The 17,558-nt window shown below is 43.1% G+C and overlaps 1 protein-coding gene across 4 annotated transcripts in view; it reads left to right on the plus strand.

Annotated features, from left to right (window-relative positions):
• The window catches only part of LOC105256483 (probable JmjC domain-containing histone demethylation protein 2C), a 271,823-nt gene that overhangs the window by 161,284 nt on the left and 92,981 nt on the right, over window positions 1–17,558 (plus strand). For all 4 annotated transcript variants that reach the window (XM_011266416.3, XM_011266420.3, XM_011266419.3 and 1 more), the window contains exon 8: window positions 3,887–6,215. In XM_011266416.3, the coding sequence (XP_011264718.2) occupies window positions 3,887–6,215 (2,329 nt within the window). The remainder of the gene's footprint in view (window positions 1–3,886; window positions 6,216–17,558) is intronic.

A 17,558-nucleotide genomic window follows, 5' to 3' on the forward strand; every position in this document is an offset into this window, starting at 1 on the left:
ACCTGCCTGCCTGCCTGTCTGCTGCATAGAGCGCTGATTTTGACAAAGGTTTAAATGCCTAGCCTCGCTCAAGCATTTCTAATTCCATACCCCTGTAACTTGGGGCAAGCTGACAATGTCTATCAAACTGGGGATGCACCATTGTCCCTCGTGACAAAGAGCATCGGCGCCGGCGTAGGAGTTGTTTTTCACACGACTTGGTCCCTTTGAAGGGTCACATGCGCTTTTAAAGCCCTTTAAAGCGTTTTCCATTCGGCCGAGCAGTATGCAAGGTCATGTAAACAGCTCTCGACCATGGAGATTGGAGACCCTCTCTCGTAAAAGATCTTATCTCTGATTGATACGATTCGTTCCAACGAATTTTTAAAGGGTAAAATAACTTTCATTTTTTGAGTCGCACTTATTTTACATATCGAATAATTTTATTTGAGATTGCAACAAGATATTGTAATGATAAAAAAAATTAAACACAATGATTTATTAATTTTTAAAAATTTATTTATACATTACATAAATGCAAAAATTTTTCTTAATAATGTTATTGTTGTAAATTTTTTATTCTCCATCGATACGTGGAACTCGTGACAAAATACTCACTTCGTTTCATCATACTTGTTTCAAAGGACAAAAGCAATTTGTCATGCTCTCGTACACACGATAAGAATTTACATGCAAATAAACCGCACGTGCAGGTCTTACATAATGCAACGTGCTGCGAGAAAACAATCCAATGATTAACATTATGCTTTACATTTGCCAGTATAAGTATTTTTTTTTCTTCGTTGGATATAAATATCTAATCTGTCATATGCACACAAAAACAATCATTTATCTCGCACTATAATGTAATCTCGCAATGTTTTTACAAAATGATAGTTGCATGTTAATAACCTGGTTATCGCATGTTCCGAGAATCACAAGATAACGTGCCTTGATTTACGACGTTATCATATTTGAATGTAAATATGCGTATTCCATTACGCAATTGTCATTTTACGATACAACAGATAAAAGAAGATGTTCTCGGTCGAAAAATAAGAATATAAAAAAATTTAAACGCTAGCCTTCCGATATATTTTTTAAGTATTCTCGAATTCTCGTAGTCGCATAATCCTTCTTTTTAATATCTTGATAGGATTCTCGAGAAGGGAGAACCCTCTTTCTGGAATTTCTTTGCCAGGATTATTTACTCTGTCATTTCGCGTAGCAAATTGTTAAATGTTTTCTTCGGAAAGATCGGCAGCTTGCCCCCCCCACAGGGGGGCTAGAGGGTCTAGCAAGCTGTGGGACAAGCTGTTGCTTGTCCCACAGCTTGCTAGACAAAGATTCTTTCGTAGAAATGTTCAATTTTGCCCAATTATAAAAAATACATACTTGGAAGAATATCTGAAAAAATGTTCCAAGGCTTTCGAACAATCTTTTGAAGATCCCACAACAATACCTGGATGTAAATCACCGTAAAGTTGTCTCAGTCATCAATTCTGTCACTTGACGTCTCGTCTTCATGCTTTAATACTGTGTAACGTCTTGTTTAGCCGTTTTTTCCGAGCATTAATAGGACGCCAGGTAATCGTATTTCGGTCCGAAAGTAGCATGTGGCGAGCAACAATAGCGCGAAACAAAGTACGCGATCACTGTTCAATTACGCCCGATATAATGCACGCCGCAGCTGTGCAACGACAGAACGACAAACCGCAGTCGCTAGGAAACGGGATGCACGTCGAGGCTCGTTGCAACGCATATCCGTGTGTGCCGTTTACACACATACGCGCACGCGCGCGCGAACTGCACGTATCGGATAAATACACCCCACGTATGCATCGCTGTTGCCCGCTGTGGAGTAGCTCTCCCCCTCCGGGTAATAACAGTAAATCCCGAGTAATAAATCCCTCTCCTCTGTATCTTCCTTCCCCGCCCCGTCATCCTTCTCTCAGCTCGTCTGTCTGCACACGCGTGTGTGCGTGCATGCTTATGCGTGTTATGCTCCTCCTCTACCTGTCCGCCTCCCCATTTTATCGCTCTCTCTCTCGCGCGCGCGCGCGCACACACACACACATACAGGCACGCATGCGTGTATACATGAGCATGCATCTCTATTCGCTCGCCTCTCCTCGGGATGGATATATGTGTATGATGTGCATTGTTGCAAATTGCTCCCATGCTAACGGTCATGTTCCTACTGGGTTAATCGAAGACCCTCTTGAACTCCCTTGAACCCGCTTGCCGGATTGACGCGACGGGAGCCGGAAACCCGGGTGAATCGCCGCACGATTCCTCGGATGTAATGATGCTCCTTGTCAGTGCGCGCATCGCTCTCGATCGAGGTCAGTGAGAAGATTTATTACAGCGATTGATAATACATTATCATTTTACCGAGCTCGCTAGCTTCCGAAATATCTGGGATGGTGTATGACTGCATGCTAATAGAGATTTGGTTTAATACATTACGAAAATATACAACGCTAAATAATAATCTTGTAATTTAGGACTTGAGCTGTTATGACGATTATTATATGTCAATTTTTTATGATCATCATTAAATAGAGTTAACGATTCGTTTTCTTTTCTATATTACGCTTCTGTTAATGTGACATAGATAGAGGAAATAAACTCAGATATTTTTTTTATCATGATTTATTTTAACGTCAAAACTTGAAATGATATTTAGAAATATTTAAAGCATCGTTAATTAGAATGTTTCATGTTAAGAAAAAATTAAAATCGTCGCTCTCTTGTCTTTTTTTTTTTAAATTTACATAACTCATTTTTCCATTTAAATAAAATTCATAATAATTGTCTCAAGATTTATATCATCAATGACATTAATGACTACTCTATAATTAACATTTTGTACGGGGTTTGCAAAATATATGATTGCAAAAAAAATACACAAAAATTATATTAAATATGCAAATGTTGATATACATGCGACGAATGCCAAGCACGGATGGAATGGGGGCGGAGAGGGATCGCAGAAGTTGCCAGGGAGACTGCTTTATATAGCGCGTCCTAGGGTTACCGAGTTATGCGAATCACTGATTGCGCACATCAAAGGGATTACCTCGGTAAATCAGCCCCATCATCTCTCTACACGGTGAACAGCCGATGTACTGGACAGCTGTAGGGATCGATCGGTCGCCACAATTATGCGGACCGATCAAGGGTATCGAGATAACCTTCGTGCGCAGGGATATCGAGTGCGCGATAATCTACCGTCAATAATTTCAATAATTAGCGGCTATGCGGCTCGTTCGCCGATCTGCGACGGCTCTTTGCGCGTATAATCAGCAATTTCCGTCGCGTAATATCGGAAATTAAATACGTACACGCAATGTTCAGGAATTCTTTATTCGCGGATATATAAAAAGAGAATCGTGAATAAAAAAAAAGAGTCGCACGATGTTAGTTTAAGATTGCACGAGGAATAGTTTTGACATCTATGCTCTTTTAAAAACTCTACGTTAAAGGTCACTTCTCTCATCAGTTATATCCACCTGTCGTACGGTTCTATAAAATAGAAATAATATACAGTTACCAATTACGCTGATATAAAAGTGCATTGTAACGATATTATAACGCTATCATGATTACAAAAGTAGAGCATGAAGCAAAAGAAGTTGTTAGAGCTATGTTAACGATTCGCTATTCTTTTCTACGTTACAGTTTTACAAATGTGACATAGATGGAGGATGTATCAACTATAGTAGATATTTTTAACGAGATTTAATATGTGTTTATATATTTTTTACATGTAAACCTATTTTAATATGTATTTTTTCGAAACCGTACTCGCGATTATGAATAAAAACAATTGCAATATCAATTTCACTTTTCAATGTTTATTTCTACTTGTATTACATTTGCGATTCGTTCTTTCGTGTTTCAGAGAAGAATAACGCTCGCAACAATCGACGTCGACGTGTGAGCGAAGGTGCTAGTCGCGAGAAGACCGAAAAAGAGTCGACGGAAGCGGCATTATCCACGCGGCAGCAGGAAGATCGAGAGAATAAAGGGCCGCCGTCGGGCAAGGTCAGCAACCGTGTAGCTCGGCCAGTGTTGGAAGAGGCGAATAGCGCGTCGGGAAGCGCCTCGAAGCTACGAAGACGCGGCGCCGCGGTAAAGAGTCCAACCGCCGACCATCAGGGTCCGGCGCAGCATCAGAGACCGGTACGAAGAAGGCCGAGGCCAGGGAGCGGCCAGGAAGTCAAGCCAGGAGTAGAGGAGGAGTCCGTCGAGCATCATCATCATCATCATCGTACCGGAAGCGGCGCGAGAGCCGACAAGGACGAACGTCTCGGTAGCAGATCCGAGGAAGAGGAGGAAGAGGAGGAGGAAGAACGAGCTCTCGAAAGGGAGAACGAGGAGAGTCCGGAACGTTGCGATCCATTGACTAAGCGGCTAAGAACAAGCCCCGTCGGCAGAAAGCTCCGATCCGAGAGTAGTAAGGGCAAAAACGCCGAGGAAGCTGCAGCGGATCGGGCCGGGGAGGTGGTGGTGGAGGAGGACGAGGAGGAGGACGACAAGGAGGAGGAGGAGGCCGGTGTGGAAAAACACGATCGGGCTGAACGGGAGGTCGACAAACTCGAGGAGAACGAAGAGAGCCAATCCAGGGAACGGGACAGAGAACCCGAGCCGCCACCTCCGGATAAAGTCGATCCCGGGGGCAATCCAGCTTCCGAGGAACAACAGCCGGATAACAATCCAGAACCGAAAAAGGACGGTCGCGCGATCGATCGGGGCGCGGCGAAGATCGGCGAGCGCAAGGAACAGCAACAACAACGACAACAACAGCACCAGCAGCAGCCACCGCAGTTCGTCGTGAATGGATTGCACGTCGATTCGCCGCTGGTCAGCGACAAGACGAATGTCATTCGCGAGGACAGCCCGTCGCTGCTGAAGTCGACGACTCGATCCAAGGCGAAGGGCTTCGCGGAAGAGGACGGAGAGGACGCGAGAGCGAGAGCGAGAGCGACAGCGGCAGCGGCGGCGGCGGAGGACGAGCGCGACGAGAACGCCAGCGAGGAGGAAGCGGGCTCGCAGCGGTCGCGCCGAACGGAGCTGACCACCACCGAGTTAGGCACGGAGGATAGCGTGGGTAGCGTCGGCGGCGCGAGGGCGGCCAGCGTCGAATCGGTCGTCGAACTGCTGGAGTCGAGCAGTCAGGACTCAGGCTCCGTGCTGGAGAGGCTGAGTCCGCTTAGTAGCAGCGGCGGCGGCGGCCCCGGCAGGCAGAATAGCCTGCTCCTGGAACAACAGCGGGAGCAGGAGCGCAGTCGGCACAACGAGAGTCCGATCATCCTTGCCGAGAGACTGAACAAGCCGCCACCGCCGATCGCCGGTCACCATCATCACCATCATCTCCAGCCGTATCATCAGCCGCCGCATCAGCAACAGCAGCAACAACAGCAACAGTATCACCATCATCACCAGCAACACCATCAGCAGCGTTATTCCGCCGGTAGTCCGGTGATTCACCATCACCACCAACAGCAGCAACCGCCGCCGCCGCCACAGCATCATCATCATCATCATCATCATCATCAGTTAACGAGCAGCTCGCATCAACACCACCATCATCATCCCACCCACTTGACCCCGTCGGGCCTCCTCGAGGTGCAACAACAGTCTCACACATCGAGGGGTGGCGATGAGGCCGGCGGCGGCCTCATGGAGGTGGAGCCCGGGGCCGGTATACCTGGTGCGGGCGTACTCGCTGGTGTGTCTACAGCGATCGGCGGCATACGGGCGTCGGGAGGCAGCAACAGCGGCGGCATCGCCGGCACTTACGGCGACAGCGGCTCCGACAGCGGGGTAAGCTCGCTGAGAAGCGCCGGCTCCGGCGACGAGAGAAGCGGCAGCAGGAGCTCGGCGCTCAGCGTCGAGGAGACGACGTCGTCCTCGACGCCATCGGCGTCGATAACTACGTCCGCCGCCCCGGCCAGAGTCTGGCACGTGCAGAGCATCCAGCACACGACTCTGCTGATGGCGCATCCCCAGGGCGCGCCCAACGCCCCTGCGAACGCCGCAGCCACGGCGCCGCCGGTCGGCTATCAGAGCCCGGCGCCTCCGGGTCATCACGCCGCCGTCGCGTCCGACATGCTCTGGAGGCCTATCCAGTCCAGGACCTATCCGCCGTTATCGCACACCCTCCTGGGACCGCAGCAACCCAGCCCGGAGGAGCTGCTCGAGAGGGACCGTCACGAGAGGCTGCTGCGGTGAGTCGTCTTCTCTTTCATTCGTTATTGCTCTGAATGCGCGATCGTCTGTGGAAAATTGTCGAGGAATTTTCACTCGACGACATATCGCGTATGCGCTGAAAAATAGACGAATTAAAAAAAAAACCTGCTTTAAAATTCACTTTATTTAATCTTTGAAATTGAGGACTCCGACACTTTAATTTGACGAAAATATCGGTGAAACAACCTCAAATAAAGATAAAGTGGATCTCTCTATTTATTCCTCTAAATGGACTTAACAATATCGACATTTTCAAGATCAGATATTCAGTTAAGTGGAAATGGTTTCTGAAAAAATTGGCTCAAATTAATTTTTCTGTTTTTCATTTCGAGCTAAAAATATGAATTCCTCGCGCGCAAAGTACTCGAGAATGCAAACATTGGTACACGTTTGTGAGTTTCGAAGTACGTCGAATCGAAAGTAAAATTCGCGTCTCGATAAACGGCGCCGTAAAAGGCTCGATGTTTTATTACGTGTGCTATAATATCAGCTCGGTCAATTGATAGTTGCAATAGTTCGCGATATGCAACGACGATAAAAAGTTTTTATCCACCGCGGCTATTTTTCCGCTCGACTACGCGCGCCATTAATAGCTCTGGCGCATGCACGGGCGGTTTCCAATACGCGCGCAATAATCAAATACATTAAACGACCGCGCGAACGGTAGCGTGACCACGTTATGTCAATAATCTTGTCTAAGCTTTAATCATAATTCTCCTCCGACGCGTGTCGCTCGTCGCGATCTACGATCGCGTCTTATCGCGACTTTTTTTCTTTCGCGCTCATTTAATCGCGCCTCGTCGATAACCTCGACATAGAAATCACGCGGAAATAAGGCACTTTGATATCGCAAGTCATGTCGCTCGAGAAGCGAGTCCCGTCCTCATACTCGATCTTTTAATTATCTTTCGAAATAAGCGAATCGTCGAGCATAATTTACCTTTCGCTCGCGTGTTCTCGCAAATGAAATGTCCAGCTGACCGGTGGATTCGCGAGGAAATGAGACTGTCGTGGAAGTGGATGTCCGACCGTTGAAGCAGCTGCATTTGGCGCTTTCTCGTCGTCGCTTCTAGCCATCGGACTTTCTTTGTTCGATCCGCTCTCGCGTGACTACGTCGAGCGAGTGTGCGCGCTTATATACGTATACGCACATGCATACGTGTATATTCGCCATTCTCGTTTTTCCGTGCGCGCGGAGAGAAGAAGATAGGCACGCGGAGAGACGCGCTTAAAGAAAGAGGTGGACGGGTTCTCGAGCGTGCGTGCGCGCGTGTGTGTATTTGCATGCGTTTCCGGGCGCCAGCTGCGAGTCGCTCCTCCGACTTCCGCCGGATTATCGCGATAGAGCGAGGCTCGTTTGAGTAATCGAGTCATCATTCGCTCGGCACGCCGACAACGAGGCGGTGACCCGAAACCGTCGCTCTTCGGCTTGTATAAATAAACCGGTGGGACACTTACCAACACACCGACGCTGTCGCTGATCGGCACGTGTCGATGACCCTGCCACTCGTGTGCGCGGTGCCTTGCTTGACCTCGCCGAAGGCCACCCGCCGAAACTTTCGGTGTCGCTCGCCGATAATTTCGATGTCTCAGTTTTTATGTCTCGCGCGGACGAATTGTTTCAAGGAATTAATAGAAAGGAAAAATGATAATTTTCTTGAAAATCGAAGCAGCTTGATCGAATCGAATTGAATTATTTGAAAAAATCGAAGGTAATTTAAAATATTTGAAGGATTTTTTTTATCTCGTAGCAGTTTGCGGATACTTTTTATCGTCTCGTAGTTATTACAATCGATAAATTCTTCTTGCAAACAGTTTCATTTTGCAGTTATCCACAGTTAAAGTTTAACGCGTAAAAAGTTACATAAAACTTTTCTATGCCCTTTCTGATATCAGTAACAAAGGAAACTTGGTCGGCCGTGACTTCACGTCTGTCAGTGATCACATATCTATTTCATTTTAGCGATGTATCGATTGAAACAAGTGGCGTGTACATTCTATGCTAAAGTTACTGAAAGTTTCAAAGTGATTATAAACTTTGCATTATGAATAATTTAAATATAAGACCCGTTATCGCGCGACAAGATTATTTCCACAAATCAAAAAGGAACTATATTAATATCTTGATGTTTTAAAACATTAATACACACCATTCTCATTCTTAAAAATATAACCGTTATATTTTCGACGCGCGATGTCGCGATTGTCTTAAAATAACATCGAGTCCACATATTTTTTAAGACATCTTGTACAGGTCAATTTTTCATTTTATATAGGATATTTTTTTATTCTTTGGATTCTTCACAATTGACTAACGGATATAACGAGAGAACCGCGTCTCTTTTTATCTCGACTGCTTATTAACGCGTCACTGAAGTTAATCCTCGTAACAAATCCATCGACCTGACCCACGCGATGAGTTCAGCGAGCATTTAGGTAGGGATAATTAATAGTTCGTGAACCGGGAGAGCATGACTGAGATATTAAAGCTTCTCTCTCGAGAGAGCCCAGGCGGAAAAAGGTGGCGGAGGGTTTGGGTTGGCAAGCTACTAGACGACAATGATGACCTCCTACAACGTCTGCCGCTGCTCGTGTTCGAAAGAGGGGACGCCCGGGAAGACACGCGATGACTTGACAATATATTACATCAGGTTGATGCCAAGTCTCTCTAAATATCATTCCCGAGTATTTTTATAACGTTGGATTTGACTACATTATATTATGACGCGGTTTTTCAGACGAAAGAGAGAGAGGCGTAGGAACTCTCAATCATCTCGTTATATTCGCTCGCGAATAGACGCGTGTCCAAGTGAGTCTCCGATTTATTTATCGTCAAGTAAAATAATTCATACGCGTTTTTCATAATATAAAAAAAATAGATTTTTGTCGCCGAAATCTGGTCGATAACAGCACAGAGGAAAATAGTAGAAATCGCGCAAATGTCAATTTTTTGTTGGAAAATAAAAATGTAAAATACATTTATACAAGCATCAGAAATACATTCACCAAATTAGAGATCGATCGTGCAAAAACCCGGATAAAATCTCCTTCAAGTTTTGTTCATAAAAAATAATATTCGGCTTTCCGTTGCGTAATCGCTCGTCTCACGTAACGGTGACGATTAAAATCGAAAATATACACGAATCGCGACATATTCCGCAGAAATGACCGATCAAATTGGAAGCAACAGTTTGCCCAGACAAATTAATCGTCTTCGTATCCTCGAGATACGATTTTCAAGGCCAAAGCTGCCCGATAGCATCCGCGGCCGTTCACGATTTTCCCTTTCTCGTCGAGAGGAACAAGCGGATCGACCGAGGGGAGTGTAGCAAAAAGAAGGAAAGCGCGGTGAGAGAGTTACCCTAATGACCATCGTGTAGCGACGAAGGTTAACTACGCGGCCCATCCCTCGGCGATCGATATCCCACGTTCTTGTGCGCGCCTCATCTTCTCTCTTCTGGGATCCCACCGGAGCCGGTGGCACTCGATCACGAGGTATTAAAGCTTGATTGATCGATGCATCGTTTTTCTGTTCAATCCCGGCCTCCGCGATGAGTCACGCGAGACTTGAAATGCGTTCCCGAATACAAAGGAATGGTTGAGATCAATCGTGCGCGGACGAAATTATTCTCGTTCCTAGAAAGGATATCGGTGGTTCCGCTCGCTAAAAATTAGTCGACAAAAAATGACACCAAGAGTTTAATTAGGTTGCGGAATTTTGAAAAAAGATTTATTTAAAGAGATATCGCAAAATATAAATACAGAACAAGGGAGAAAAGATAAACAAAATTTAGCCTTTTTTTCTTGTACAGTATTTTACCGGCCGAAATGGCAAATTCAAGCACGTTTATATTGTTAACGCGATAACGTTGCGAGCTAACGTCGTATTAACGAAGGAAGGCGAGTTATCGGTTTTTGCTTTGTGAAAGCTGTCGGCAAATTAAACAGTAAATTTCCTCGGGATATCGATGAGGGATGTTGTTACGGAGTTAGCCGGGAGAAGTAATCGCTCGTTACCGTATAACGAACAGGTGAAATTGGAAACTCGATAAAGCGGAGATACGGATCGGCGGCGATCGGTTATCCGCACGAGACGACGTCGCGAAACGCGACGTTGCATTTACCTGATATCACGCGAGCCTACGTTTCGAGTCGTCGCGTCGGCTCGAAACTTCCTGGAATTTCCTGCAACGGGAAACGTCGCCGAGACGATTACTTCCCGGAGACACGAGTTCATATATACTACTCGTTTCGATGCTCTTCTTTATGCGGCGCGATAACGGAACAACAGTACCGAAGAAGATTACCGTTCAGATGCAAATAAGATCTAATCTATCCATCTTTTTCTTTTCAAAATTCACGCTAGGAATTTACATATTTTTAAATGGACTATTAACGGAATAATTGATGCATCGATTCAACTAATTGAAGCATTTTACACGAAAGGAAAATTATTTAGTGCAGCAATTTAAATAAAATTTTCATAAAAGAGACATTATCAAGGAGCATGATATGCGTGATAACTTTAATAATATACCTCAGCTTTTGATTTGTCCGTAAAATATTTTCAACTAGCTGTAGCTCGATATACCCTCAGATATCCTCCCAGTTCTGCGCCGCATCTGCATAATCATTAATTACGTCTTTTAATACCCTTGACGAAAAGTCGCCTGCTGTTTTACTCTCTTTCGTCGAGAAGACGAGACTCTAACGGGCAGTTCGCGCTGTTATTCTGCTCCAAATACGTTCAATTACGTGTTCTCTCCTCGTCGGGTGCTCCTCGCTCCGCGTGTAACGACCGCGATTTAACGCTTATGCAAGCCCGGCCTCTCCGAGAGAGGTAATCGGCTGGCTGCGGCATCAGAAACTGGCATTTGGGCACAAGGTCACGCGCAGCTTCTTTTTATCTCTCAAATCCCCCTCATCCCCCTCCTGCTCTTCTCCTCTCTATCTCGCACCCTATCTCGATCCATTCTCTCGTCTCTCCTTCCTTCTGCTCTTTAACCTTCTCCCTCCCCTGTGGCCTCGTCCGAGACCGTTTGTTAACCGGTACGAGCGGGGAGGAGAAAAGAACGAGCAGAAATGCATGCGGCAGGAAGCTGTAAAAATATATACCGGGCACTCAACGACTCGTTCGCGTGTCCGCATCGCAATATCGTCCAACAGGATAATGGAAGAGTAAATATACCGCGACGTCACACATGAAATAATTGATCCAAATGATTAAAAATTGATAAAATGCACGAGAATGGAGTTTAGCATTACGAAATATATTTCAATTTTTTTTCACTCGATAGAAAATATTTTTATTGCTCACCTAGCGTTACATTGATACGTGAAAATCTTTGCGAGCGATTAAATTATTGCGCTGTTATTATAGCTTTTTAAAAATGACCAGGTAGAAATAGTTTTGTATCTATGGAATGTCTCTCGTAAAAATCGCCTTCAATTACTCGTCACCGATTTATCTCGAGGACAATGCTTGTCGCTTTTGCGGTCACACTCCGGTAACCGTGTTCGCCAGAGGTGTGTAAAACACGTTTACTAGGAAATAAATCTCGTCGGTGCCTTCAACTCCTCTGGATTGCGTCACGTATTACTCTGAATCACTCCTGGATATCTCGCGATTCACCCAGTTTTACCGCCAAATCGAAAGTCTCGCTTAGTGCGACGTAGCACGCAGTCGTCGTTCAAGGCCACCGTGTATATCTCTATACGCGAACGTTTCTCTACAGTTTTTGAAATTAATCCTAGTGTGCATTGCTCGATTTTATCTTATCTTATCGCTGTATACAGTACAATTGAAACGTGGCGAGAAATATAAACAAGATATGATTTATAAAAAATTATTTGAATCTGATAAAACAAATGAAATATTGCATTTGAGATTTTTAATATACCATAAAATAGCTATCTCGAAATATTTACATTTCCACATCACGTGAACTTAAATATAATAATTGCAAAATTAATAGCGAAATTAAATTGCATTAAATTATATACAATCAAAAATATATTCCGCGTGCTTTCCAATCGAAATATTAAAATTAATCTCCCATATATATGTGTGTATATAATACGCTCTTTGCCAATGCACGTATCTCATATTCAATCGAGTGTAAAGTTCACGGAGACATCTCATAAGGCGCGAATCGATGAATCGATTAATCAAAACGGCGTCGCGTGTATTTCTTCCGTCTCGATCGGAATGTAACTGACGCCATTCTCGGACGACACCGTCGTTCATCTCGAGTCGATCGCCACGATCAACACGGACGACCAATTTATCTCGAGGTCATCGCGTTATCTTCTCACCGGGGGCGCGTTCGAGTAGGCGAGGTACGGGCAATGATCACTGTTCATTATGCAGTTCACGTGGCACACGTCCATCAGCTCGCCGGGCAGTTTACACGCCCGTCACGCACACATACGTGCGCGCGCGCGCGCGCGCGCTCGGAATCTGTCCGCGATGACTCGCTCGCGCGCGGTTGTGTATGTACGATAAATACGCACACCCTCGTATCTTCAGATATCTCCCCTCCGCCGTTATCTACGATTGCAACGGCGTAGAGATTAGAATTCGCGTCTCGTTTCGAGATACCGCCTCGGGAAGTGACGGCCGCTCGAGGCCGCGCCGGACACGATGTGAAAATTTTTCCTGAAAAGAAATGCACGAGCGGAATTTTTCACGGCTCTGTTGAAAACTCGAGGGATTTTTATACATTTGTATTTTCTTTGTTATATGAGAAATTTATATTTAATATATTGAATAAAATATAATATTTATCTCTGGAGAGGAGAGAGAATTTTTTTAATATCACTGTTTTATTTGATATTATAATAGACTTATTAGAATAGATATTTTTTTAACTAAAATTTATATAAAGAGAATAATGTTAGGAATAAAAACTACGAATAAATCATCTCGATCAACCTTTCGTGAAACAAAATAATGTTGGTGCACAATTACTTATATTTGTCATTTTTTTTTCGAAACACGTGCCTTTTGAAATCTGACGCCTATGCGTCTCGTTATTCTCTCTCGCGGATGCGCACTCACGAGTTCGCATACGCTATCGAACATATACGTACATTAGTCTCGTGTTACGTACTACACCATCCGGAGTGAACCCGCTTTCCAGGCGGGACTCGTGTGCGAAGATCGGCGAGCGAGCGAACGTGGGCTGTGCTAACAGTAAATCCAACGAAGTCAGAGGACTTTGTAGGGCATACGAGATCAGGCAGAGAGAAGAAGAATGATGTAACTCCTCTGTCTGGCTCGTTCGGTATGTAATCGTCGCAACGAAAGAGTCGTAACTTAAGTCATCCTTGTGGCGTACGATTGGGCATTCGAGTATCCAAGGTCGAAGCTTCATTTTACTCTCATTAATATTCTAGCCAGCTTCTTGATAACATCGGATAATTATGATATCATCATTAATAATAATAATATTCGTTGTAATAATTTCAAATTAATAGCAGCGTAATATTTCGTTGGTAAAATGTATTAATAATTTTAATAATAATAATTTCAAGCGAGAAACGGGCTTTTTGCCAAAAAAGTTGCTTATGACGTATTTAATATTAAATTTAACATTAACGTGTAAAAAGAAATATTTTTCGATCTTTTGGACTCTTATACAATATTGACTGAAATCGTGGGTGTCTACATTTGCTTTATATAATTAATCAGTTATATAAAAATGGTGATTAACCAAGCAGCTGTCATTGGCCACAATATGAAATGAACAGAACTACGCCGAGTAGTAGTGACACGTGAATGAAATAGCTTTCAGCGTTCGTTTTGTTCGATGCTACAAAACGCCCGGTTATTTCGCAAATTGCGAGCCGCATGTCCGTGACATCATAGAGCGTTCGAATTTTGCGTATCGATAGGCGAGCGGTGCCTGGGGAAAATTTTGTGCATTTGTGGCGAACCGGCAATACCAGCATTGGTACCGTCAAAGGGTCGAAACCAGACGCATACCGCGTGTTCGCGAATTGGCCGATTGATCGACAATGTGTCAGAAGGTGCTTTCTATAGCGTATTGTCTATACAGGATATCTCGCCGCTGCACCGGATGCGCTTTCAGCCGCAGGTTCTTTGACAAATTTGAAATCGATGCTGGCGGGTACATGATGGAGGTTCGTAATTTGCCATGATTTTTTTTATTTTCGAGACTAAATATTCCGATGGCTGAATCTCTAATCAACTTTCTGCAAGTTAGATTTTTAGTCATAATTAAAAGCATTAATATTTCAAACTCAATCATTATCAAATTATATCCTTATTTTTTATCATGTTTTTTATAGTACTGATATGGTGAAAGTTAATATTAGCTTCTAGAGATAAAGAGATAATCTTAACTTTGTATGTATAGTTTTGAATATACTTTATTATGATATTATCAGGGAAAAGGGAGGATTTTGTTAAAAGTTATTATTTTTTGATTGATATTTTTTATCTTGAAAGGATTATCTATAATCGAAAAGATGATTATTATTTCGAGTTATTTCGATTTTTACCCATATCTGAAAATTTCATTCTACACTAAAACACTGCCATACACGTGCCATAATTTATTTGTAAAAAAACTTGCAAAAATTGTCAGGATTTTCATCGGCAGGAGAATATCGTGCGTCGAATAACGAATTAACGCGACACAATTTCGAGGGGTCAATTCGACTTGACTTGATACGTGTTATGGTAATTTCCTATTTTCTCTCGTGCGCTTTAATCGGGTCACTGATTCTCCGGCGTCGACTAGAATCCAATAGCAAGAATGTGTCCTCGTAGCGCCAAATCGACCAGACACGACAGACGACCGTGCGGCGCAGTCGTATAATAGAACGTCGCATAATAAGTCGCTGTAATATAGCGAACGTGACGTGGCATTATACAGTCGGACTAGAATAGACGATTCAATGAAATCATATGCGCGAATACGCGTCTCTCGTATAGTTCATCATAGTCGAATGGCTTTGTTCATTATGCTTTTAAAGTCATCATTATCACGTAAATGTCTTGGAAACTGGTTCCGCAATCTTTTAAAATATATTTTAACATAGCCGAAAAGCATAATTTACGTATGATTCACGTAATTCAATAGACATGTTTGTATCTTTTTTAGCGACCTCAGTACATTTATAATGACTATAGAGATTTTTTACTACATATTTGTAAATTATAAAAATTTATATCTCTCATTTCCCAACATTTTATTATTTTATTTAAAAAAAGAAAAATATTAATTTATTCAATTAATATTATAATTTAATTAACTAAATATATATCACTTATTATATTGGTTTGCGATCTTTATAATTGTGACCATTTCATCAAATTTTTTATATTCGATCTGATTTCTCGCAAATGTATGTGTATATTAACGAGCGAGTAATTAATTTTTCTTTCTATTTGTCGCGTAGCAAAATTGCCTCAAAATTGAGAGACGTTAACCGACCCGATTTAGCGCGAATAAATTCAACACGACACAATTTCGCTCGGGTTTCGTACGCACTCTACACACAATCTGATATTATAGTAACTAGTTGGACGCGAACCATAACTCAATTTCTCGGTAAACGAGTGAACCTGCCCACGCACGCGCCCGGGCACGACGGCAATTCCAACAATTTTGTACTCCCGTAATTTGGCCCGTGAATAATTACGACCGGGGGCGGCGTCGAAAATAACGATATATTTCCGGGATTGCGTGACGGCGCGTAAACAAGAAACAAAACGAGGCTCTCGTTCGTTCGTTCGTTGGTTGGTTGCGTCGCGCGTTGCGTTGTATTGCGTTCGTTTCTAATTCAAGAAATCCATTAAAAGGATGAACGCTCGCTCGCCTTCGTGACTAACGCTCTTCTCGCCAAAGAGAAGGGTAGGTCGAGGCTTTTCAGGCGTGGAGGAACGCGCAACGAGATTTGCGTGGCCGAGAGCCATAAGTGTCGTACATATACATACAGTCGTACGTGCATCCGCATCCACAAACTCACACGTACGCGCTCGAGCGGCATCCTATACACGCGTGTACATATTAAATCTGCGAGCGTATGTGTGACTCCGGGTGCTTCGAGTGGCGGACCCATTAGCGTGGATCATAAAGGTCCTCAACCTAGTGAGTCACTGCGGGTTAATAATTACTACCGAGCACCATGCAAGCCCGCAACTCTTTTTCTCTCGGTGCTCTCCTCTCCTTCTCGCTTCGCTCCATCTTGTGCAACGCTCGTACATTCACGAAGATCCCAATAGCGTAATCAAACGAAACTGGTTTCGCGCCGCTCTTAGAAAGAACAGGATGATGCCGCCGATAGAGACGTCCGACCGGTATTCTCGTCACTTTTAAGATGAATTATTAAAATTTATTTTCCCAAATTGTGGTTTTTGCACAATTACAAATCACTGTAACTTTGGCAGTGAATTATTCCTTATGAAATTATTTCGATTGATAAAAAATATACTACTTGTTAATTATAATATCGATGTTAATTTTTGAAAATGTTACGTGAATTTTATATTATTATTTCATTGGTCCATTTTTCAAAAATTCTTATCGTGTAATTTTATCTTTTATAGATACGTGTTACGTGCTGTATATTTTTTTTCTTCGTTTTAAATAAGAAGAGGCATTACATGTGGTTTATTTTTTCGAGAAAAGTAATAAATATATTTGTGTGCTCACGCCACTGAGAAGATCGTGAGTGCGTGCGACACGCCATGTTGCAGGTTGCGTCGACGAGCGACGACCACGACGACGACGACGACGACGACGACGATGACTTTTGCCTGACGTGACACACCAGGTGCACGTCACGCACGCGAAGACACCCGCCCGGATAGTATGCACCCGCGATGAATCGTATTTATATCCCCGAGTACATAGTATATACTTCTGCGCAGTTCACCCTCGTTTCATAAAGCAAAAACGACGTAGTTTCTCGCATAGGAATTAGCACAGAAATAGAAATATCGACGGTACGACGATGCGAATTTTACGCATTTTATTCAAAATTTTAAACTTCTATGTATCAAGAATATATATATGTGTGTGAAATTTTCAAAGAATTTGCTTCGTTTCAAAAAATTAATTATTATTATAATTTCAAATAATGCGAATAATAAACAAGTATACGTAAATATTAGAAGAAAAACAATTTTAAAATTTATATAAATTATTTGCAGTATTCTTTTCAATTTATTATCTGTTTATCACTTCTTGTTTTAAATAATATATCTCAAAAGTTAAAAAAGGATTTGATTATACATATATATATTTTTTTTTTACAATATAATTTCAGATTTACGTTTTAACTTTAAT

This window comes from Camponotus floridanus, unplaced genomic scaffold, assembly GCF_003227725.1.
Source record: "Camponotus floridanus strain SB8 unplaced genomic scaffold, Cflo_v7.5 scaffold1, whole genome shotgun sequence".
NCBI classification, from domain to species: domain Eukaryota; kingdom Metazoa; phylum Arthropoda; class Insecta; order Hymenoptera; family Formicidae; genus Camponotus; species Camponotus floridanus.